The 24,442-nt window shown below is 37.9% G+C and overlaps 3 protein-coding genes across 3 annotated transcripts; 1 reads left to right on the plus strand and 2 right to left on the minus strand.

Annotated features, from left to right (window-relative positions):
* Window positions 1–581: 581 nt before the first annotated feature.
* On the minus strand, window positions 582–2,046 carry LOC120465145 (apolipoprotein D-like). The gene is made up of 5 exons (XM_039654774.2): window positions 1,948–2,046; window positions 1,724–1,858; window positions 1,171–1,289; window positions 932–1,020; window positions 582–841 (listed from the first exon to the last, which is right to left on the minus strand). The coding sequence occupies exons 2-5, from the start codon at window positions 1,841–1,843 to the stop codon at window positions 600–602; spliced, it is 570 nt and encodes a 189-aa protein (XP_039510708.2). The 5' UTR covers window positions 1,844–1,858; window positions 1,948–2,046; the 3' UTR covers window positions 582–599.
* Window positions 2,047–5,922: 3,876 nt separating this feature from the next.
* Window positions 5,923–7,071, plus strand: apoda.1 (apolipoprotein Da, duplicate 1). The gene is made up of 4 exons (XM_039654781.2): window positions 5,923–6,054; window positions 6,150–6,271; window positions 6,385–6,470; window positions 6,591–7,071. Exons 1-4 carry the CDS (start codon window positions 5,923–5,925, stop codon window positions 6,824–6,826), a joined length of 576 nt encoding a protein of 191 aa, XP_039510715.2. The 3' UTR covers window positions 6,827–7,071.
* A 2,835-nt stretch (window positions 7,072–9,906) lies between these two features.
* On the minus strand, window positions 9,907–23,887 carry copa (coat protein complex I subunit alpha). The gene is made up of 29 exons (XM_039654680.2): window positions 23,651–23,887; window positions 23,097–23,210; window positions 22,939–23,012; window positions 22,312–22,392; window positions 22,142–22,218; window positions 21,902–22,011; window positions 19,367–19,476; window positions 19,162–19,261; window positions 18,283–18,501; window positions 18,053–18,203; window positions 17,881–17,947; window positions 17,719–17,794; window positions 17,535–17,617; window positions 16,740–16,965; window positions 16,450–16,588; window positions 16,181–16,343; window positions 15,838–15,984; window positions 15,561–15,750; window positions 14,405–14,500; window positions 14,237–14,325; window positions 14,039–14,162; window positions 13,849–13,938; window positions 13,521–13,627; window positions 13,273–13,422; window positions 11,961–12,284; window positions 11,768–11,878; window positions 11,523–11,684; window positions 10,422–10,616; window positions 9,907–10,235 (listed from the first exon to the last, which is right to left on the minus strand). The coding sequence occupies exons 1-29, from the start codon at window positions 23,688–23,690 to the stop codon at window positions 10,176–10,178; spliced, it is 3,675 nt and encodes a 1,224-aa protein (XP_039510614.1). The 5' UTR covers window positions 23,691–23,887; the 3' UTR covers window positions 9,907–10,175.
* Window positions 23,888–24,442: the final 555 nt, after the last annotated feature.

The raw sequence follows: 24,442 nt of genomic DNA on the forward strand, positions 1-24,442 counted from the left end.
AAATAGTTTCTGTTTGATTTGCAATTATGTTAACAGAAGTTAAAACAGAATAATTTTGGGTGAAGGTTAAGTTTACCTTTGAGAGCATTTCATTGTATCTTAGGTAAAACTTCTTTTTCAAATGATGATGTATTAATGTCATTTGCATGTCATTAAAATACAACGCATTCTCACCCCAAGGCGTCACCTTTGACCATGCTTCAATATTTGACGTTTTAGGCGCCCTTTAGCGTCACTGACATGACGCGATCCTACGGCGTCATCTAACTGACGCTAAAGGAAAGCGTCAGTTAGAGGACGCGGTTAGGTTTAGGTGTGGGGTGGGGTAGGGTACACGCGATCCTAGGGCGTCATCTAACTGACGCTAAAGGGCACCTAAAGCGTCAGATATTGAAGCATGTCCAAATGCTTCCCAAGGCGTCAGTTAGAATGGGCTGTCAAATAGTTAACTATTGGCAATATTTTAGAAAGGATGCATTTCTTGCAAGAGTATAGCCTACAAAAAATGATTCAATAGCTAGTTGAATATTGGTTAACTTTATGTCAACTGAAAATTAGATCACAACACATCTCACAGTTGCTCATTATTCAAGGCTTTATTAAGGCATCACACTGCACAGTTCCGGTGTCTGGTCGGTCTCAGTAAAAACACCAGTATTGATGCCTTGGGAATTGAGGATGTCTAACAGCTCAGAGATGGTCTCCTTGGGAAGTGTGCGTGTTCTGCTCAAGATCCAGGAAAACTCAGAGTGAGAGAGACCATCTAAATCAGAGCACGAGTAAATCAGGGTGTACCCATCATAATCAGTAGCCAGCACCCAGTAAGGGCCAGGAGGAGCATCTGAAAGAGAACATCATGGATAACTCAAATTAGATTTGGAAATAAAATCAAATAACCCAGCTAAAAAAAAAAAGATTTGTTTAGACTTACCTTCAAAGAAGCTGACTTCAAGTTTGGCAGGCTCTGATGCATCTACAATCTTGGCAGTTCCCTCAATGAAGCTGACAGTGCCATTAGCACTGTGAGGATGTACAGAGAAAATATATTAGGTTCATTTAAGCCATTTCAGAAGAAAGTGTAAAAATCTGAATATTCTGAGTATCAATCCATTGTTATATTCAGAATATTAACAAATGATATTTCATTTATATTGTACTATCAATACTTACAGTAGCTCATCATTTCGAACAAGGACAATGCCGTCACTCAGAGTGTAAGTGGCCTGGCAGCACTCGCCCAACTGAAACGGGCCTGGAATCTTCATGATCTCATACCATCTGCCCATGTACTATAAAATAACAAAATGATAAGAAGTTATGCAACAGGATTTTTTCCTGTGATAATACAGGAAATTTTGTAGCTGAAAATGAAGTTTCATAGGAACAAATACTAATATTCTACCATTTCTGCTATATAATTTTTGTTATCAATATGTGATTTATTTCATGTTGAATTATGTAAATTATTGTTCCTGATATTAAAAAAGTAAATATACAGATTAAGAAACATTTACAAATAATAATAATAATAACAATAAATTATATGATCAGTAAGTCATGATATCTTTACTTTAACTTTTTTGTAAGTTATGAGATTCAACTAATTTTTTTAAACGTCTGTTTAATGTAATTTAAGTTGAAATTACTTGTACAATCAAGTTAATAGCCAGCAGCTGACCTTAAGTATTTAGGCGGATTTTTGACAGTATAAGCAAAAGTTTACCCTTGCAGGATCAAAATTTTGTTGGACAGGAGGTTCTGGACATTTTCCGGGGCTGATGGACTGAGCACTGACCGCTAGCACGGACAGAAAAGTCAGAGATAGAACCTGAAGAGCCTGCATTCTTTCAGCTTGAACCTGAAAAAAACAAAACACATACTTAATGAGGATAACAAGAAATGGTAATTAAAGGTTGGACAGTTGTAGACTCAAAGCAACCATATTACCTGTTTGGACTCAAGAGTGGAAGGTAAAGAACAGTGACAAAGTTTAGTATATATAGACTGTTTTTTTTTATATCTTTTGGTTATATCAGTAACTCCACCCCCTTCAACTGAAATAAAACCTCATTAGAACAGGTTTGGGGAATCTGGGCATCTGCTCAAACAGATGTTGAAGGTTAAGTAAACACACCTTGAGTTGAACTTCTCAAAAGTAGGAGATCAACGAATCATGGGTATAGCTTTCCACAACTTTAGCTTTAAACTAAACTAAAGCTTTAAAATAAAACTCAAAGGGTGTCCCAAGAATCCAATGGCCGTCAGTATTTTAAGCAAAATAATTGGACATTAAAATACTGACTGCACATATGTGCCGTCAGTATTTTAATATCCTCTTTGATCGTGGGAAATCTGATCAATGGAAGCATCTCCGATCCAAAGATATTGGCAAAAGTATTTTTTCTAAGGTAAGACGTTCACTTCACCATGCACACTCCACAATGAATAGCTTATTATCACTGTGTGACTGTTAAACATAACTGGTATAATCACAAATGTTATTCTGTGCCCTAAAAATGGGCATATTTCATGGCATTGTGTCATGCATAGTCACTGCAAAATCTAGAGAAATGTTCGAGGTGGCCAGCGGGGTACAGTTGAAACACTACTGTCTCAACTGTACCCGCAAAAGAGTTCAATTAGGAAACACACGGTTTAGTTGTTCAGTGTTATGATAACAGGTTAAATGTCATAATTAGCCAGCATAAGCCGCAAATGAAATAAAAAATTGGTATTTGTGATAATTAAACTGTGTATTATTAATGAATATATAAAATAAATTGTTTCTGTTTTATAAAATTTAACCAGTCCCAATTAAAATAAAATTACTGAATTTGAATGGATGAATAAACAAACATGTTGCTCAATTGTTATTTTTTTATTTGACTTTATTTATTATATTTTCAGTGAACGATTAGTTACCTTTACATCATTAAAAATGGGTGTCTCAACTGTACCATGGTACTGTCTCAACTGTACCACATATGGGTACAGTTGAGACAAAGTTGAGACAAAAAACAACTTATTTTTATGAGCTAATTGTGGAAAATATAAACTACTGATGAGTAATATTGATTGGTAATATCTTAGTCTACAAGCTAATGAAATGTCATGTGGCAATGTCATGTGGAAATTCACGTCTTTTCAGTATCTATTTTTGTGTGAAATATTAAAACATAAAAAGTGTCTCAACTGTACCCAGTCTACCCTAACCATCATAATCAACATTCTGGAACTGAGGAAGACTATCCATGGGCGTTTGGGGTTGATTTCCCGTGTGGCAGACCCACTACTGACAGCAGTACGAGCAGTACGTAGCATCAGATAGTCCCAAGTCCGGGGGTCTCTGAGACTCTTCTACTGTTGAGTGCATTTGCCAGTGATAGTGGTGGCCCTCTTGTGCATGTGGGTCGTACACACTTCTCCAGCTCGTTCGAGGCTCATGAACTTTTCACTCCGACATGATCACGGAAGAAGTCATCAATGAACTATCTGTCTGCCCTGATACGACCATGTAGGTTGTCTGTTTGCCCTGACACAAATGCAGAGGAGATGAACTGTCTACTATCAGGACCACGGAGGTCATTATTGAACTCTCTGCCTGTCCTGTTGTGACCGTGGGAGTCGCCCTTGAACGCCCAGCCTGTCCCATATGGCCACAGAGGCATTTACTGAACTTTCTGCTTGTTTTGACACAGTCTCAGAAGCCAAACTTAAGCTTTCTGTGACCTTTGTTACAGTGGTCTTCTGCTCCGCCATGGGGATCTTCAGTCCAGTCTAGCTTGCAGGGCTGGAACAAACAGGGAACACAACATACACAAGACATGGTATCCAGACACTATCCACAACTGGAACCATGAGCAATAAGTAAGAGGTAGCACAACACACTCAATGACAACAAACTGGCAAAACATGAGGGCAAGAGAAGACATACATGGAGCTGAGAAGAAGTGGAACAAGTGAGCAGATTCAGACAAGGAACAGGTGAACACACTCAGGAAAACGTGGACTCAACAAGGGAGGAATAGGTGACAACAAGAGGGAGTGTTACTGGGAAAGGTAGGAACAGAGGAGCTCATGGCGAACACAAAGACAGAGCCATATGTTCAAGCACAACAACAAACATAGAGACACGAAACAAAGACAACACAGACAAAGACAAAGGGCAGAATCCTGACAATTTCTTACTGCAATTGGATCCTATAGCCATCATTTCTGAATGACCACACATAATAATTGTGCCAATTTGTTTTTTTTTTTTTTCAAAAAACTGCCTGAATCCAATAAGCTTTATAGTTCCAGAATTAAATAGATCTTATGTTGGTTTAACAAAGCACTTGGCTTTCTAGTCTGATAACTTTATTCTCATTGCTAGATAAATTTGAATTCTATGTTTTGTTGTTACCCATGATATAGGCTACAAAAAAATAAAATAAAATAAAAATAAATAAATAAAAGTAATTAAAACACCTACATCAAATTTTTGATTTTTTTCTATTTCTTCTCATGACATCAAAGATGTTATTTAATGTTTTTCCATTCATCCTTTTATGAAAATTGATTATACTCAACAGGTTGAGTCATGTGAATTATTCACTATGTTCTTATCACTGTTAGATATCACAAACACCTGCAACATACAAAACACACAACACGTGGGGACGATATGGTCCTTGTGTAAAGACACATGTTTACGGCATAAATGTCCTGAGGATACACGTGGAAGTTTTCATATCATTAGAAAAAGAGTTCATGAGGTGTGCCTCCCCCTTCCCGTTCCTAAGTATAATCAATGCTCACATCCCACAAAAATTGAGAGTTGATTCAGAAATACAATTAAAAGCTATGATGAAGTGTCACTACTTGTTTTGGCAGCAAAGGAGACCGACAAATCAGAAGAGCATACTCATAACAGCTACATATATATATATATAGCGCCCTCTATCTGTCAGCATCACCATTACATTCAGCCTGCTGTTCAATTTGGAAGCACAGGTTCATTTGTCACATATCATCACAACTTACTGTTACTTTTCCTCATGTGTGCCCCAAACCTGAACTTCAAAAACACAACTGGAACAAATGGAATGCTTATAAAGAGAAAAGACAATTTAGACAAAGCAACAGTGTAGTTTAGATATCCATTAATGGAACATCCTCTCATGACTTCAATTTGCCTAATCACTTACTTCATGTTGGGAATAAACTGTGGTATCACAAAGACTCCTTCATGACACGTCTTTTCTGCAGTCACATGATCCCAGAGAGAGAATGATTCAAATAAATACTCAGAGCTCCACACACCATCTAGTATTCCGCACATCTTTAAGAGGTAAGGATTTGAATTTGTCAAACTGTTTTCTGTACAATGGTTGTTCACCAAAAAATTGATAGCTACAGTACTGTTCAAGGGTTTGGGGTCATCAAAAGCGACATTGCAGATATTTGTAATTTTACTAATATATGCTATTCTTTCTATCTTTTTATTCATTAAAGAATCGTAAAAAGGTGTACGTTTATGATTTCTAATGATTTCTGAAAGATCATGTGACACTGAAGACTGGAGTAATGATGCTGAAGATTCAGCTTTGCCATCACAGGAATAAAATACATTTAAAATATAAATTCAAATAGAAAATGTTTATTTTAAAATGTAATAATATTTCACAATACTAGTTTTTACTGCATTTTGATCAAATAAGTTCAGCCTTGGTCAGCATAAGAGAGTTCTTTAAAAGAATTAATAAAAAGAAATTTTACAACCCAACCTTTTGAATTTAAATGTATCTTAGAATCCTTAAATTAATAATATACGCATTTAGTTTGTTTTAAATTATATGACAGAATGTTTTCAATTATTTCAGCTGTTGATATTCTTTTCTCTCTCTCTCTCTCTCTCTCTCTTTTTTTTTTTTTTTTGCAATGGGCATTGCAAGTAAAATGAAGGCCTTTCTGGTAGTTTTGGCCTTTTTTCTGCCTATCATAAATGCCCAGGTGCCTCATTGGGGGCCATGCCCAGAACCTACAACTCAACCTGCCTTTAACTTAAAGAAGGTAGCGTATTATTACACCTCAACATATGCAATGATCAGGTCTTCTATTCTGCTCTTAAATTTTTTAATAGTCTGCTTGTCTGGATCCTAATATAGTTTATGGGCAGGTGGTTTGAGATAGCTAAACTTCCAGCACAGTTTGAGCGAGGGAGATGCATTGAGACTAACTTTACTCTTAAGCTGGATGGATCAGCTCACGTAGTGAGCTCAGAAATTCTGTGAGTACCAACAAGTCAAGCAGTATTTAAAGGGTCACTTTGTTATAATTTCATTGAATTACACAATTGTATAATAAATAATACACCAAGTAAAACCAACTTTATTCAATTAGAAAAGGAGAGCTAAGAACAATTGACGGGACAGCTGTGGTGGAAGACAAGAAAAATCCTGCAAAGCTTGGAATCAGTTTTTCTTATGGTACGAAGCTGATTTTCTTTTTTGAGCATTTGCTACATCAAATGCTATGCCATTGCCATGTTTATTTTTCATTCATTTCGAATCATATTTCATGTTTTGCTTCTCTACTTGAATTGACAGTTTTGCCCTACACTCCATACTGGATTTTGTCCACCGACTATGAGAATTCAGCACTGGTATATTCATGCACTGATGTCTTGAGACTGTTTCATGTAGACTTCGCTTGGATTCTGGGCCGCACCCGATCTCTGCCTGCCGTCACCGTCGCCCATGGAAAAGAGGTTTTTAGCAATAACAACATCGATGTGAGCAGGATGATCTTAAGCAGACAGCAGGGATGTGACAAAGACCTTTAAAGATGAACTGAACTAAAATTTGAGAAAAGGTGATATAACAGATGTATTTTATTTATTCTCATTGGTACAATTTTTAAAATGGCAGAATTTGTTAAAAGGGATAAAATGGTACATTAAAAGTGTTGTTTTTGTTACACGGGCGCCGCCATGTTGGATTTCAACGTTCGACTACGTCACTGGCATGGTAAGCCACTCCGTTGCCTACCCGCACCAGCAGAACAGCCGTAGCTTGTAAACAGTCTGAGGCTAGCCGACATGGCTGAGGAAACAGATTTTTTAGCGACACACTATTTAGAGATGTGTACTTTCGTCAATGAGTACATGAAACGTCTGACAATGCATGAAATGTTTTATTTACACAAGTTACGAGTTCAATGCATCACGTTAACGTTACTCGAATCCTTGATATTCGGGTGAGGGGGAAAAGATCCCTGATGTGTAGTTCACTGTAAAGGATGGGATTTTCTCCTTCCTAAATGCACCCTCGCCCATAGAGTGAACTGCCAGTACGCTGTTAATCTAAACAATCTGAGAAAAGTGTAACAAGTTAGCCCAGCCGTCACCTATTCGTAAAATACCCTGCTACTTATGGGGCGGTCGAGCGTCTCAGCTCGGACATCCATTAGAGACAGCATAGCCTCCTCCAACACGTTTCTCTCACCGAACAGCTTCCGAAATAAACGGTGCATGGTGATGCATTTTTCGCCGATCAATAAATGTCCATGTTGACCTCTCTGCAACAGATCGTCTCCGTGCAGTGTCTGCTCCACAGCGCTCGCGCCCACAGTCACTTTCCCCCAAACGGTCCTGTACTGCAAGTGAAGCCTGAAACTGATTGTCCTCCATGTGGTGGTAGTTAGACACTACTGGCCTGTCCCTCACGGGCTCAAATGCGTAATCCATGCCGTTAAAAGTGCTCATTTTCGTCTGTGTATACAGGACCTACAGCTGTTGTCTATGGCGCTCCGCGGGTCCTACCATGCCAGTGACGTCATCGGAACTGCCAGCACTAACAAGCGCAATTTTGCGTTGCTTAAAAAAGCTATATTTATATTTTTTTAAAAAATGTTTAGTGTAATTTACTTTTAATTGTCATAAACAACACGTTTTCAATGTCGATATTTTTCAGTTCAGTTCATCTTTAAATTACTGTCTTATACTGGAAAATCCAGTTTTCAATGTTGTGATGTTTTGTGTTGAACAACCTGCGGACTACAGAAGTCGTATACTATTCCTTTTAAACACTGCTTATTATGAAAGTGTTTAATTTAACAAAGTCTTGGATTTATTAGCCTACTTTTCTTAAGTTTCTGCGAACCAGAAATGTAATCCATCTGTTTTGTACTGAATTGAAAACACAAGTTTCCAATTGATCAAAATAAATTAGAGCACTAACCAAAACCATGTGAACTTGCTTGTTTTGATTCTCAGTGACATTTTGCACCTCCTTGTGGTCACAAAGAAAATAAATAAATAATAATAATTTATATCTATGAAATAATCAAGTAACTTTCATTCACTCCTTAGTACCATTTGTAAACAAGAAAACTATTATGCCCTTGTTTGATATTTTAGAAGCATTGATATATTATGGTTTGTTAATATTTTGAATTAGTTTGAAAGTTTTAGTCATTTTTATTATTAAAGTCCCCGTGAAACGGAAGTTGCAAACGATTTTTCTCCAGTGCTGTGACGTATTTCCAAGTGAAACGGAATATTGAACAGAGGGCAGGGTTTTACTCTAGCACTAGAAGTGCCAGAATTCCAAAACTACTAGAACGGCCACAAACGGTCATTTTGACCGTTAGATTCAAAACAGTGTTGATGAATAATTTTCGTAATTATTTTTGTCAACCATATTTTTTCAAAGACGAAAACGAGACGATAACTAAATAAAAACTAGGTTTGAATGACAAAAACTATGACGGAAATGTTAGATAGTGACGATTTGCGACGCGGTCAAGGCTAATAATAATAATAGGACTCGCAGAACTGAACAGCCAATGCAGCAAAACAAACAGCGCAGGACAGGGTAGCAGAGCTCACCATCATCCGACATGAATGGAACATCTGGATCGGCCGTGTCTGATGATAGCAGCCCTCTCTTTTTCCTTGATGTGACTCTGAATCACTCTCTGATGAGGAGGAAATGTTAACTTGCACCCAGGAAACGTCGCTGTCACTTTCCACCTCCGATTGTTCCCCTGCATCCGAATTATAGATAACTGTAGTCCGGTTTTATTTGCTTATTTCTGATCAACAACTAATGTAGAAATTATTATATAGCAAACACCGCTACAGAGGTGACCGGACGGACCATTCTGTTGACAGAACACGATCAACCGCGGGATATTTAACAAAAAAATACCGCAAAATTCAGTGCGGTCAATATGACCGTCTAATGGCCGAAATAGGTAAATATGTTCATTTTTTTTGTTTTGCCTTACGTTTACGTAACTTAATTTATATGAAAAGCATTTTAAATGAAAATACAGACAATTTTAGGAAAAGTCAGGTACCAGCAGGATTTTATTATTTTTTTCAACAAAGTTATTATAGATATAAAATTCAAAACGGTCAAAATGACCGTTGTGGCCGTTCTAGTGCCTAGCGCTCCTCCTCTCCATCTCTCGCTCATAGCAAACTAACGGTTTGAGGGGAGTGGTTAAGCGTTTCCCCACCCAAACTGTGAAACCTACGTCATCAGAAAAAGAAACCGTTCCAGACCGGAAGTAACTTTTCAGATTTTGATTAAAGATTACTAAGGTAAAACATTTTTTTTTAATATATATTCACTTGCACGGATTAATTGTTCACCACAAGACTAGTAATATGCGCTAACAAAGTAAATAGGTTCAATTTTGATTTCACGGGGACTTTAAATAACAACAAAAACGTCTACATAGTTTAAGCTATTTTAGTACTTTAACTTAAAAACGAGAAATTCCTGAGCCTTTTCCAAAATGTTTTTTTTTTTAACATACATTTTATTTTAGTTAAATGTTCATTTTATTTCAAGTAATATTTTTTTAATAGTTTTAGTTAGCGATACATGATGGAGAAAAAAAAGTTGTCAAACATTTGATCACAAGAATTTTATTTCGATATTTGAAACTTTTCTCACTGATTGACGGGGTCACAGATGTACAATTAGTTACTTAGATTAATGAAAAGCTAGAATACAGACTGTAGAGACCTTGGATATATAATAGAAATGACAGTCACAGAGAGATTAGTCACATAAGGTATTTTCTGATCTCAAAGTAGTTACTTCATCTTATAAAGGAAAAGTAGATGTGAGAGAAAACAGAGAGCGTATTTATTTCATCCATGCTTATGCAATGCATGTTCAACGGAACTGCAGCGGGCTGACACGCAATCCAATCACATCCTTTCCTATCTCGGTTACCTAAAAAAAAAAACAGGAGAGAGAGAGAGATCGCCAATGAAATGGATTTTTCACTTTATAGCACCGCACGATGAGGTAAACCATTGAACAAGGGGAAAAGTAAAGTAAAGTTGACAACATAAGACTTTCTCCCTTCAATAAACCAACACTTAAAAAACACTGACATTACAAAGGCTTCGAACTAACCTGTGTGACCCTGCAAACCTCTCCTTTGTATTTGGGGCAGTAGCAGGCTCCAGACAGGGGACATTTCTCTACTGGCCGCCCACGGTACAGGGGAGTGTAGGAGGCGGCGCAGATGTCAAAGGGATTGTGGGGGTCGTAGTTCAGTTGGTGAGCATCTGTCAGGCTCTTCTCGCATGCTGCAAGAATCTTTCGTGTCTGAGTAAATAAAGACGGGGTTATGAATAACAGATAATGTACACATCGGCATTGTGTTGTCGAAAATATTATTTCAGTATGTAAAGATAAATATCTGAAACCATTCCAATACCAAGCATTTCCCTTCCTCCACACACTTACAAAGGGGCCACAAGATAGTTTAAATATATTAAAGGGTTATTAGTTCACCCAAAAATGAAAATGATTTCATTAATGACTCGCCCTCATGTCGTCCCAAGCCCGTAAGACCTCCGTTCATCTTTGGAACACAGTTTAAGATATTTTTGATTTAGTTAGTTTTCTGTCGCTCCATTGAAAATGTATTGTATACTGTTCTTGTCCAGAAAGGAAATAGAGACATCAAAGTAGTCCATGTGACATCAGTGGAGCTTCGTTTAAAGTCGGAGAGAGATGCACGCTGTAAACTGTAGACTTGCATTTTTTTGCCTAGTCATAGTTATTTGAACCCAAATACACACATGCACCAGATACACGTCAGCAGCGTCACTGCAGACTCGTGAACGCGAATTGACGACAGAACCGGAAGAGAATACAATGCTGAATAAAGTCGTAGTTTTTGTTATTTTTGGACCAAATTGTATTTTCGATGCTTCAAAAAATGAACTAACCCACTGATGTCACAGTGACTACTTGCCATGATGTCTTTATTTCCTTTCTGGACAAGGACAGTATACCGTACATACATTTTCAATGGAGGGACAGAAAACTCTTGGACTAAATCTAAAATATCTTAAACTGCGTTCTGAAGTTCCAGTCTTATGGGCTTGGAACGACATGAGGGCGAGTCATTAAATGATATAAGTTTCATTTTTGGGTGAACTAACCCTTTAAAATGGAAATATTTTGTAATAATTGAAAATGACAAAACAAGCATCATTTGTTTACCTGTTGTGCCACTTCTGGTTTGGGGCCCAGCTCAAGCAGACGGCGAGCAAAACCCGCTGCTGTTTTGAAGTTACGCAGTTTGAAGAAAAGATTGAGAGCTGTTCTCAACACCAAAACCATGTGGACAGGTTGCAGACTGCAGTGTGTGAAATATGCTGCCATCTAAAACACAAAAAAATGAATGAATATAAATTACTAGAATCTTAAATCAATATATTTTAATGCTTGAAAAGAAATGCACCTACCTCACAAAGTCTCTTTTGTTGTTCGAGAGTGTCTTTAGGAAGTTTCTTCCTCTCTGTTTCCATTGTGAGGCCAACAATATACTCCCTACAGATAGTGATCAGCTGCTGTGCCTAAGTTAAAGTAAAGATTATGTTTAGTACTCAAACCCTACAAAAACCTTGATAAAAATATTCATGTTAAATCACAACACACCTCTGTGATCTCTTGTTTGTTGTCAACCACAAGCAGTGGTACGGAGAGAAGAATGGCTCTGAAACGATCGACCGCATCTTCAAAGCGTCCTGCTGTGGTCAGCTGATAGCATTGCTGCAGGCGTGAAATGAGATCAGCTAGACGCAGGCCCACCGCTGGCAGACCCCCTTTAGCCCCGCTGTCCTTCCAGTTCCTATGGGGGTAACTGTGCAAGGAGGGCAGAGACGGCAGGCCCAGGTAACAGGTGCGGCCACGAGACAGAGTTTGCATAAAAAGCTGCTTATAGGGTCCAAACTGAACCACACCAACTTGGTCATGTAGTAACTGTGGAAAAGAGAATAAAATGCATTAGAGAAAGCAGAAAAACATATGGCACATTTCAGTTTGGTGCATTTATATTCCTTCCTGCCTCAAAACCCTTTAACTTTCCAGAAATGTTTCAGATTTTCTGACATTTTGGTGACAAATATATAACAAATACTAACAAAATACATGCAGAGTGCATTACAGCGTGGCACTGTGTCCATTTATACATAAACCTGTGTTTTCAGTGTTTTGTATCTCTGTAAGTTCTGTGAGTGTGTTGCTTATATTGTGCATATGAGAATGCGACAAGCCCTAACAATTTTACCAAACTTGTAAAGAGAAGAGCTTTTAAACTGCCCTGTTTACATAATGTAAACATTTACATTATAAAATATCCCTGTAGTTTACAGACAGAATAGAAACTTGATGGTTTAACATGTTGAAACTGTATTATATATTATTACATAAATATTAGTAATATAATTGTACAGATGTATATACTATATCATATTTTCTTAAACAATTTAGTCAATATTACAATACTAATATTTTGTTTAATATTTACATTTATATACACACACACACACACACACATACAATGTTTTGAAAGAAGTCTCTTATGCTCACCAAGCCTATTTGATAACAAACACGGAAATAACAGTAATATTGCGAAATGTTATAACTATTTATAATAATGGTTTTCCATTTTAATAGAATTTAATAAATTTATTTATGTGATACAAATCTTTCCATCAGTCATTACTCCAGTGCCACATGATCATTTCGAAATAATTCTTATATGCTGATTTATTATCAATGTATAAAAGGTTAAAAAAAAACAGCATTTATTTAAAATAGAAATCTTCTGTAACAGAATATTCTGCCGTTCAAAAGTTTGGGGTCGGTAATTTTTTCTTTTTTTTTTTGAAGTATTAATACTTGTTCAGAATGGATTGATAAAAAGTGATAGTAAAGATTTATAATTGGTTTTGTGAGATCCTTTTACCCTCATAGCAGTCTCAAAAGAGCCAGCCAACATGTGATCCACAGCCAGCTGAGAGTTGTTGCACCACATCTGGGTGGGGCTTGTGCCCTTGGTAGGCGGCACAAAGAAACCATCGCCCTCTGCGCCACCTCCTCCAACAGAAGGCACATCCTATTGGTTAAAGGAAAGAAAACAAGATGAGGTTACTTAAGATCTAGTTTCATTTACAGACAGAACTGATTTTAACTGCAGTTTTACATAAAACTTACCAGTTCTGGTGGGAGATCCAGATCTTCTTCAACCTCCCATCCTCCGCCCTCATCTTTCCCAATAGCTCCCTCATCGCCCAGTCCCTCTTGAGCATCCATGAATCCATCTGAGAAGAGCGAGATAGACGAGCGTTTAGATTGTAAGACAGTGGGTGTAGCTGGTCGCCAGGGTGTTGCCACATGCTATAGTGCTCTAAAGTGTTAAAGTGTTCTAGGTGGATTATTCAAATTTTATAGTGAATAGCCATTAAGTATGGTTTGGTCCTTGCTTCAAAAATATAGTCTTAATGCATAACAGGTTTTTACTATAAAATACTACAGTAAATACCTTCATCCAGATGAAGCTCTGCATCTTCTCCCCAGCCTTCATCTCCAGGAGCATCCATGTCCAGGTCAGCAACCATCTGCCCTGCTCGTCCTATTCAAACATACACAACAATTCATGTCAGAAATTAGATCCATCCAACTTTATAAATCCAGGTAACACTGTAAACGAGTATGAAAAAACAGCCCGTCACCTTTGGCAGCAATTGCTCCCTCGAAGAAGCCCTTGGAGACGGTTAGCAGAGGCCAGTTAGTGTCTAAGGGGTTGATGGGAGGTGGTGGCTGCAACAGCTGAGCATTGGTGTCTACCTCTGGCACCTGTACAAGAACCACCGTCCAATCATTCATCTACAAATATGTGCATCTCTGTTAGTAATGAGAATAGACCATACCATTTCTTTTTCTAGGTCAAAGGTCTCCTTCAGGGCTTCAGCTTCCTCATCCATCCCATGAGTGGCAGCAGTCAGGTAAGCCAAAGACTCTGAGAATGAATGTGATACGTTTTCATTAAATGAATCGCATCAAAACAATCAGGTGAATGAAAATGTGATGGTACTCACTCTGTCCACAGTTCTTCAGGATCCGCACACGCTCGCTGACGTCACCCAGGTAAAGAGCACCTTGATAGTGTCCACTCATATCCTTCCTTATCTCAGCTGTAAAAAATCATTAACATCATTCAAACAATCCACAGGAATGAATTCTCAGTCTTATTCAAAAGTCTGGGGTCACTAAGATTTTTTTTTTTTGTTGAAAGACGTTAATACATTTATACAGCAAGGATGCTTTAAACTGATTTAAAGTTAAATACATGTATAATTATTTCAAATAAACGATGTTTTTTGAACTTTTTGTTTAATAAATAATACTTAAAAAAATATTAAGGCCCCGATACACTTCAAGCATAATCGAAGAATGAACTGGTGTGACATCTTTTTGAACAAAATCAGGCCAAAACGAAGTTCGTTTGGAGTTCATTCCGGGAGTTTGAAAAGTTCACGCCGGCTGGTTCGAACTACTATTGGCCCGAGGCGATTACATTATAGGTAGATGCACTCTGGGGCTCCGCTTTAAATGTTTTGCTGTTTAAATAAACGTGGCTTAAGTTGACTGAAGTGCTGAATTGCAGAGCTTGTGCAAACACCCTCATCATGTTTAAAAGCAGTTTATACAGCTTTCTTAATTGCTGTTTTCCCACTGCTGTCCTGCATTTATGTTGTCATTGAGAGGCAACGTGAAGCATATATAAACATTCATCTACACACCGCTTTTAGGGAGTCTGGGTGTTCACTAACAATACACCGCTGCAAAGACATATCACTATATCAGTGCCTTTACAGTTTGGTTTCCACAAAAATACCAAGCAGCACCACCGTTTTCAACATTGATAATAATGAGAATAGTTTCTTGAGCAGCAAATCAGCTTATTAGAATAATTTCTGAAGGATCATGAGACACTGAAGACTGGGGTAATTGGGGCTGAAAATTGCCATCACAGGAATAAATTACAATTTTAAATATATTAAAATTGAAAACAGCTTATTTAAATTGTAATATTTAACAACATCATAATTTTTGTTTAAATAAACACAGCCTTAATATACATTCAATACTTCTTACAAAAACCTACAAAACCTAAAAAAAAAAAAAAAAAACACATCTTACCATCCCCAAACCTTTAAACAGTAATTTACTGCTATTTTCATCATCACTCACCTATCTTCATCATCTTCCTGAGCTTGGCCAGGTTTCCAGTGATGAGGTACAGGAAGGTGAGCTTGTCAAAGTTCTTGGTTCTCTGGTAGCACATCTCCACAACCTGGTGATGGCCCTGTAGAAGCGCAGCCTCGCCGAGACGCTCCCAGCAGCTTCGTTCATCCAGAGCTTTTGCAGCCTCCAGCGCCACCTGCAGGAACAAACACATCAAAAATAAACACCTGTTCAGGTAAAAGTGTTGAAGCCTTCAATCTCCATAAATATCAGTAATGTATACCTCAATGTTTCCACACTCCAGTGCCAGGCTGAAACGGGTCTTCTCATCTTTGACAAAGTGCAACGCAACCTCGGGGTAACCTTTCTTCTGTAGGTAAGCAATGATGGACTGACCAACCAATTTAGCATTACGCACCATATGAAGAACCTGAGGGTGTCGGGTAGAAAAAAAGTTATTAAGTAAGGGAAATAAGAGGTAATTGGAACATTTTATTTGTGATATTTAAAAAGAAAAATAATTTATAAAGTTAAAATGGAAAATTAAAAAAGTAATAAAATTAGAAAAAAATTTAAATAAAACAAAATAAATAAAATAAGTCTCATGGCTGAAAACACACACTAACCTCCTCATATTTGCGATTGACCAGAGCCAGTTTAAAACGGTACTCAGTGGGGTCAATATTTAGCACTCGCGGTCTGCACTCACGATCCAGGCAGTACACACTGTTGCCCCTGACTCTTGTCACATAGATGGGTAGATCCAATGTACGGATTATACCATGATCACTGTGAGAAAAAAAAAAAAGAAATATGAATAACATACCATAATCAGGTTAGGCAAAACTGGTTCTCTTAATGGAAAGAGTTGCGTGTCAGGCTATTGGAGCTTTACCCTGAGGTGAGGGCATATTTGATATGGTTGGAGGTGGTGTAGATGAAGACTTCATTTTCGGCCCAGGCGCCACTCTTCACTCTGATGTTCTCATGGATGTTACACAGGCTCTCTAACTTCTTGTTGCAGATCATGATGGCTGAACAAGCAAGAGCAGAGGGTCAGATGTGCGTGATATGATGATGAGGGATTATTTTGTTTATTACAAGGCAAAAATGCTTGAACAACCCTTAAGGGTGGAGATTTTTGAAATGCTGAAGGCTGTATACAACCAATTGAGTTTGCAGTACCGTGTTTAGCCAGCAGGGCTACATGGTTGGCATCTGAACTCCACACCACATATTTGACTTTAGCAATTTTAACCGTGGCAAGGGAGCGCTTCTGCTGCACATCAAACAGCGTGACTCCGTCAGCATCACGCAGCAGCAGTGACCCAGTTCCAGCATAAAAGATCTCCTCACAGCTTGGGACCTGGACCTTCTTCACAATCTCATTCTTCAGGTTCTTTATCAGGAGCTGCGGTGAGACAAAGAAAATTTGAGTACAGTCATAACTCCTTTATTTAATGCTGCAAGTTTGACACATTTTTGCACAAGTTCAAGATATTTTACCCCCTTGAGATTTTCTAAAGCTTTTACTTCTCTTGAAAAAGAGTTAACAACTTGCTAAACAGGACTACAGAGGTTGTTAGGAACATTAAATGTCATTGCAAACTATTCGAACTTAAATTAAAATGTTTTTAATCAATGTCTGAGATGGTCAGAAGCTTAATGGTGTTGAAGTCATGCAACCGTGATGAGGTTTGTTTATAGCCTACGTTTAGCTTTTTACTTCTGGCAGTTGCATATATGCTTCAAAAGTTGTTCATTTGTGATTAAAATCATGATAAACAAAATGTGCAAGAATCAAACTTTTCACATAATTTATTTTCAACAATAATCCAAAAGGCAATGGAAACATCCTACTAGGTTTTGTCAAGGGATCCAGAATGTCCCTAAATTCTGGGATGGGCGGTTGGCCAACAAAAATAAGTCAATACTGCAATACTCTTTTCTCTCAGATAAATTTAGATTCATTTCACTTACTGAGTGCATGCGGTCAAGAACAGCAAACCGGTTCCTGGCCACCCAAACTGCAGTCAGGCCAGAGGAGCGCTTTCCCTCAGGAGCTGAAAACAGGCCGAAAAATTGAACATTTCGTCTTATTCATAGCACATCATATTTCATATCACATTAGATGGACTTCTAAATAGAAGAGATCAAATGTTACCATCAGGATTCTGGGAGTCGCTCTCTCTAGGAATGGAGTATAGATCATATGTGCTGTTTTCAAGGTTAGTAGCTCTCTGGAGAGGAAAGAGGAAGAAATGTAAAAGTACAAAAATGCACCTTGATTTAATTGAGCAGACTAAAAAGATTCTACAATACTCACAGTGCACAACAGCACAGCATTTTCAGCAGGGTTGTAGGACATGCTGAACACTGGGAATTTGGAACCACTGTGAATATAAAAGAAACAACTCAACTGAAAAGTTCAAACCTGTTGTAGGTGCACATTTAGGGTCTTCAAACTCAGAGTAGAAGAGACACTGAAATTCACAAACCTGCGTAGCTGCATGACAGCTGTATCCTTGCTGCTGTTGAAGTCGAGCTGACGCAGAAAGCGATCCTTCACATAGTACAACATATTTCCATACACTGCGTAAGCTGGACGTTCTCTTTCCAGTTTAAACACCAGCATCCCACTGTCATGGCCTGTGAAGTTACAGAATAACACGTTAATGCATTTCATGTCATCGCAAAAACCATTTGTCTGTTATTAACAGAAACCTACCAGCAGCAAACAGATTGAGGTTGGGGTGAGCCCCCAGAACCCAGAAACGGTCGTGATCTCTGCGAAAGGTCTGGACGCCAGTCCTCTTGGACATGTCCCATACGCGGATGCTCTTGTCCTCAGAGTTGGACAGGATGAGCTCCTGACGAGGGTGAAACACCGCACAGGACACATTGTTGTAGTGCCCCCGACAGGTGTCTAACTCCCACGCTTTAGACTCTAGAAGAAGGGATAATTTAGTAAGCAAAATAATTTAAATAAAAACCAAATCTTTCACATTTGATTCATTATATCCGTCAGGAAAATCTAGGCCCTCAAAGAGACGTCTGTTTTTTCCATATTAGGAGGATTCTTCTAACGCTTTCAGCTCTATGACTGGTGGTCCAGCTGTGAAATTACAGAGGGCCAAGCCATAGCAAGTCAATGAGAGACTAATTTAAAATGACAGAAAAATTTACCAATCATATCATCCCTCTAAATGGGTGGGGTTTGTAATTACAAGGCTCATCGCCTGCTGTAAGGAACTCGATCAGGGAAAAATAAAATGCTGATAAAATAGCATTTTTGATGAAGCAAAATGGTGCTTTTCATTGATGAAGAGGACATTATCCACGCCATTTTCAAGATTAACTTTGAAAGAAAAGCTGGAGTTAATTGGCAAAGGAAGACCTACACCAGTTAAAGTTTGTGCAGAAAGCCAAAGCTTTTTAAAGCATTTCAACCACAGCAATTAAGCGATACCCCTGGATGCTGGAATTGTTTGTCGTTTAGACAAGTTATTTAAAATCTAGTAGGTTAAGTGAATAATTTTATTCTGCCCACTGTTTTACATGTAAAGCTTTAGTTGAGAAAACAGTTGTTTTGCAGAGTAACACGTACCGTTCATCCTCCAGATTTTGACCTGCCGATCATCTGCTCCTGACACAATGAGAGGCATGCTGGGATGAAAGGCTGCCCAGTTTACACCTCGATCATGACCCTGAGACCAGAGCAAGAGAAAACAAACTTTCATTCTAGCAAACAACATAATTCATTTAACCACAAAAAAAAAAAACACTTTACAGCACTAAAACCATATTCTTACCTCCAGAACATGTTTCACAACAGCATCAGAGGCCCCGAACAGGTCAACACCAGAGATGCCACGCACCTCTGTGTCTACAGCACCCGGAGACAAGTTCTTCTTTCTCAGACCTGGAAGCAACATTTACAGTCCGACACGCACAGGGGACCCATTTGAAAATTACACAGGAACACCCACATTCCAGGGAGGGAAAACAGAGGAACAACATTAAAACTGTTACTCAAAAACACATGATATGCGAGACAGCAAACACACAAACATTTGTTGGGCTGCTAAACATTTGCAGGTGCTCCAGAACACAAACACAACATATGTCCTCCATTACGTCTAAACCTGAGTAAAGGAAGTAGTAAACTTCACCACCAGACAAACAGCAAAGACAACAATCATTCAAAACCGAATAGTTTAAATGTGATCACAGAGCTGAAAATCACTTCAGATTGGGTTTGTTGCATGTAAATCAACGACAGGGCAGTGATTGGCTAAACTCAGGTCTGGACGCAGAGAAAAGGAAAGGAGAGCAGAATGTGTGTCTAATATCTCAGCACTCCAAATGTCTGCTAAATGAATAAAAGCCCAACAAAAGCTGCTCCAGAAACCAATGTACAGATGTGGATGTTTCCAGAGGGGCATAGGAGCTGTACAGGAAGAGAGCAGGGATGGAACTAACTGGTGGATTGATGGAGCGTGTTCACATGTTCTCTGGAGGGGCGTTGGATGTTAGAGGAGGGAGAAGGACTCCAGTTAAGTCATGCATTTGTTATTGCATATTTAATGCAGTAAGCATGACTTTATCATGCATTCATGTTGTGTTAAGAGTCAATTTAATGATTAAATGACAGATCTAAAAGTTGCATCCACTTGGAGGTCTTTAACATTAACATTACCTATGGATGACAAAGGCCATCAAGCAAGATATGAACTAGGGCCCTGTACATGTGAAAAGCTGATAGTTTTAATTAGACTTACTGTAATGAGAAAGATGTTAAATTGATGTAAAAGATTAAAAAGATTTTAAACAAGCATTAAAATAAGCTAAAAATCAAAATATTTATTATTTCAAGCCGACCCCAACACATTTTTTATCTAGAAGCATAAAAGAACCAGGATACCTACCATCTAGAAAACCTATATAACTATACACCTTGAAAAGTGATGCAAATTAATACAATTGTATAACTCCATTGGGTATTTAAAAAAGAAAATGTATATGCATGTATATACATGCATACCTTTTCTATTTATTTTATGCTTTACATTTTTTATTGGGTAAAAAAAATTTAAAAACTAACTAATTTTTTTTAAATCAAAGATTGACTTGAAATATTGTTAGGACAATGGGGGACCTTGGGGTGAAAAATGCTGAGAACCACTGTTAAACATTCAAGAACATTCAAGAAGAATTATTAGTTTTAAATACCTAATACACATAAATTGCATGTATTTGTATTATCCATGCAGTAACATATTCATTTGTTATTTTATGTGTAGGGAAAATAAGCAGAGAAAGAACTTATGCTGAGGCTTCAAACTTGTGTATAATGGTAAGGAACGAGTGTTTGTTCTCAGTCAGTGCAGACAGCAGTGGTGTTAAAGGTTAATGAGCAAGAAAGAGGTTCAGAACAATGAAAGCAAAGGACAGGACATTGACAACATCATTAAAACATGCAGAATCTCAAAAAACACCTCTCACATTCAACTTCCCTTTATTTTAAGTGTTTCATGAATTGTTTGTTCCATGTACAGGTGAAACTCGAAAAAATTAGAATATAGTGCAAAAGTTCATTTATTTCAGGAATTCAACTTAAAATGAAACTAATATATATCTATATATATATATATATATATATATATATAGACTCACTACATGCAAAATTAGCTATTTCAACCCTTTATTTGTAATAATTTTGATGATTATGGCTTACAGCTTATGAAAACCTTTTTACAATATTCTAATTTGAATTTGGGGTTTCATAAGCTGTGCATGCAGCACAGCAGAAATAGCCTCCGTGTGTAAACGATCTCTGCACTGCTGTATACGGACCGCTCCTGCAACGGATCGCCGGACATGCAGCGGGAAATACCGTGTCAGGCTACACAAATATTGATCTTGGCATTGTTAGCCTAGTCTTTTTTACATGTCTTACACTGCACATTTAACTTAAAATATTTAATTTTGTACAAGAAAACAGCCTGTATTAACAAATTAGTAGTAGACTATTCTAGCGTTTCAGGAAATCCTGCTCATTGTCGATATCAACGTCCATCGCAATGTTTTACAATAAAAATCGTCAACTGCTAATTTAGGGGACATCGCCCAACCCTAGTATTACATCACTAGACAACTGCTTGATGCATGAGTGTGAGAGGTGTTTTTGCTTCAAGCCCACAGAGTTTTGTTCTGTACACACTGTAAGAGAGAGGACACGAGGAAGAGAATGCCATTAAGCAGCCTCTATCTTCCTACATCCTCTCTCTCCATTCCCACCTCCCCAGCCTTCCCAAAACACTCAATCCTGTCCCAAGCCTCCTCACCGGAAATATCCCACACGCGCACAGTCTGATCCAGGCTGGCCGACACCACCAGGTCCTCAGAGGGATGAAACTGAGCACACATCACATAGTGATTATGCCCCGTCAGCACACTACAGAGAAGAGACAACATAGATAAAATGAACAACTCAGTTTCACTAAGCTAAAGGTAATAATAGTGTTGCTCAGGTCAAACAATTTGTTTTTAAAAGGGTTGAGCATTTCAAGGTCATTTAGACTCACCAGACACATGTTCTGGACTGCCAGTTCCAAATGCGAATGGTCTGATCATCTGAAGCACTCAGGATCCAGGGATACTCCTGAAAAATATAGCTAGAAGTTAGTCTATTGTGGCATTAATTAAATAAACATTATTAAAAAGCAACATAAAGTTGGATGAGAGTAGGGCTCACATGATGGAAGAATGTGGTACGAATGTAGTCAAGATGTCCAAGAAGAGTGAAAAGACACCGCCGCAGCTTGTAGTTCCACACCTAATAATCAGTCAAATAACTGTCAGTACATCAAAAGATGTGAGAAAAACTCAGTAACACTTTACAAGCAAGGTCTGGTCTCTATATTTCCTTCCCAGTAGTAGAGGTCATTGCATTATATAATATAATGTATAATTACATATAGGCCTTTATTAATGCTCCTGGAGCCGTATGAATTACTTTTATGACGAATGGGTGGATGCTCTTTTTTGGGCTTCAAAAATCAAGGTATTATTCACTACCATTATATAGCTGGGAAGAAGCAGAATTTTTTTTTAATATAACTACGATTGAGTTGAGGGTGAGTAAATTCTGGAATACATTTACATTTTTGAGTGATGTTTAATAAAATCAAGAACTAAATTCATGTTTGCTCAGGTCCAGTAACTGCTAAAGCACATTAAAATGTAACAAATGCTTTAGAACTGTTCTTTATTGTTAGTAGTAACAAATGGAAACTCTAACCTACTCCAAAAAAAGTAGCAGTGGCCACTGGCCAGGTGACAAATTTCTTAAACAACAGTATTGAGAATGAAGCAAGCAAACCTTGATCTTGTAGTCATCTCCTCCCGACACAAACAGTGGCTGCTGCTTATGGAAGTCAATACCTCTGACGGGACCTAAATGAATCCATATCATCATTAGACCGCAGGATAAATGACAGCAGTTATTGAAATAAAGTTAGTTGATCGGCTGTTTCATACCATCATGCTCGTCAAACTTGTCGATAAGTGTGCACATGCGATAGTCCCACAGCTGGATGACGCCGTTGTGCAGACTAGCGAGAATCCAGGGCCGTTTCGGGTGGAAACTCAGCCCTACGGAAAAAGACAAAATAATCAATTGAGCTATTTATTAATATGACGTAAAAACGGTCAACAAGATGGTGTTATGAAAACATAACCAGATTATTATTACTTTGTAAATTATAATAATCTGGTCTACATAATGTCATCAGCGCGTTCTCAACCAAACAAAAATACTGAAACATCAGAGAAGAGAATATTTACAGCAACGTCTTGACTAACATGCAAGTTAACAACAAACACTAGCGTTGTGCTAACGCCAAATGACATAAGTTACAGTATTCCAGTATTCAGAATCAGCACGATTTTAATTTAATGCTTGCTGAAAAGACAGTGGATTATATTCAACAATGATTAAGAATAGATGCAAATCAGACAAGCGTACATAAAGAGAAACATAATCATTACATTAAAAGGCAGTGAAGGAGAGTTAGCCAGAGCAGATATCTTACCTTTCACTCGGGCCGACTTTGTCTCGAATTTGGTCAACATTTCCACCGACAATAATAAAAACCGAACAGGAATGCGTTATGTATGTAGATGTTGATCAGTTTACGTTAATTTAAATCCTAAAACCATCCCCCGCTAGGAAGGGATTATGCGTGTATGATTCTGCGGCTCCACTTCCGTAGCTGACACGTCTACTCAATCCTCAATCCACAGCACACAACTCGGGCCGTAGCGTGTTCCCCTGCTCGAACAAATAAAGTTTGATGATTCAAATGCCAACATCACAAAGTCCACGTCATGGAGCCTTCGTCATCTGCATTTTAAAAAATATGAAAAACGCATTTTTGTGACAGACCATTGTCAATAAACGGAAATAATAATCAGTAACACTGCGAGTATAAGTTACCACCAATAGTATATTGCATTATTTGCTGCGGTTTTATTGTGGTTGTTTCCATGTTTTTTGCCATGTTCGTTTCCCTAGTAACTCTCTAATTTATTATTATAACTTAAAAAGAAATGATCTCATGATCACATTGTTCTAGAGAAAACAAGACAGAATGGTCTATGGCATTTACCCACATATATACGTGTATACACATTCATATATAACAGGGCCATTAACAAACCACAAAATGTCCAAAGGTTACCTCCTTGCTAGTTATTTTTTTAAGTGTTAAAGGCACAAAAATTTTAAAATGTTTAGAATATATATTAACAACCATAGACAACTGTGTGTAGTCAGTGGTCTTAGTTTCATTTGATATAACCGGAAAAAAAACAAGCAGGCAAAG

The sequence above is a fragment of the Pimephales promelas genome, chromosome 5 (genome assembly GCF_988280905.1).
Source record: "Pimephales promelas chromosome 5, fPimPro1.hap1.1, whole genome shotgun sequence".
NCBI lineage: Eukaryota > Metazoa > Chordata > Actinopteri > Cypriniformes > Leuciscidae > Pimephales > Pimephales promelas.

What these genes read in the sequence shown, in the direction of transcription:
- copa (XM_039654680.2), bottom strand. Translation starts at nt 23,690, where the DNA reads ATGTTGACCAAATTCGAGACAAAGTCGGCCCGAGTGAAAG. An exon ending in TTGTGAAACATGTTCTGGAG is followed by an intron (nt 19,262 to 19,366) that starts GTAAGAATATGG and finishes CTCTGGTCTCAG; the next exon opens with GGTCATGATCGAGGTGTAAA. An exon ending in AGCCCTGCTGGCTAAACACG is followed by an intron (nt 16,589 to 16,739) that starts GTACTGCAAACT and finishes TTGCTTGTTCAG; the next exon opens with CCATCATGATCTGCAACAAG.
- apoda.1 (XM_039654781.2), top strand. Translation starts at nt 5,923, where the DNA reads ATGGGCATTGCAAGTAAAATGAAGGCCTTTCTGGTAGTTTTGGCCTTT. An exon ending in CTGCCTTTAACTTAAAGAAG is followed by an intron (nt 6,055 to 6,149) that starts GTAGCGTATTAT and finishes ATCCTAATATAG; the next exon opens with TTTATGGGCAGGTGGTTTGA. An exon ending in TGGAATCAGTTTTTCTTATG is followed by an intron (nt 6,471 to 6,590) that starts GTACGAAGCTGA and finishes TTGAATTGACAG; the next exon opens with TTTTGCCCTACACTCCATAC.
- LOC120465145 (XM_039654774.2), bottom strand. Translation starts at nt 1,843, where the DNA reads ATGCAGGCTCTTCAGGTTCTATCTCTGACTTTTCTGTCCGTGCTAGCG. An exon ending in AAAATTTTGATCCTGCAAGG is followed by an intron (nt 1,290 to 1,723) that starts GTAAACTTTTGC and finishes GTTATTTTATAG; the next exon opens with TACATGGGCAGATGGTATGA. An exon ending in TGAAGTCAGCTTCTTTGAAG is followed by an intron (nt 842 to 931) that starts GTAAGTCTAAAC and finishes GTTCTCTTTCAG; the next exon opens with ATGCTCCTCCTGGCCCTTAC.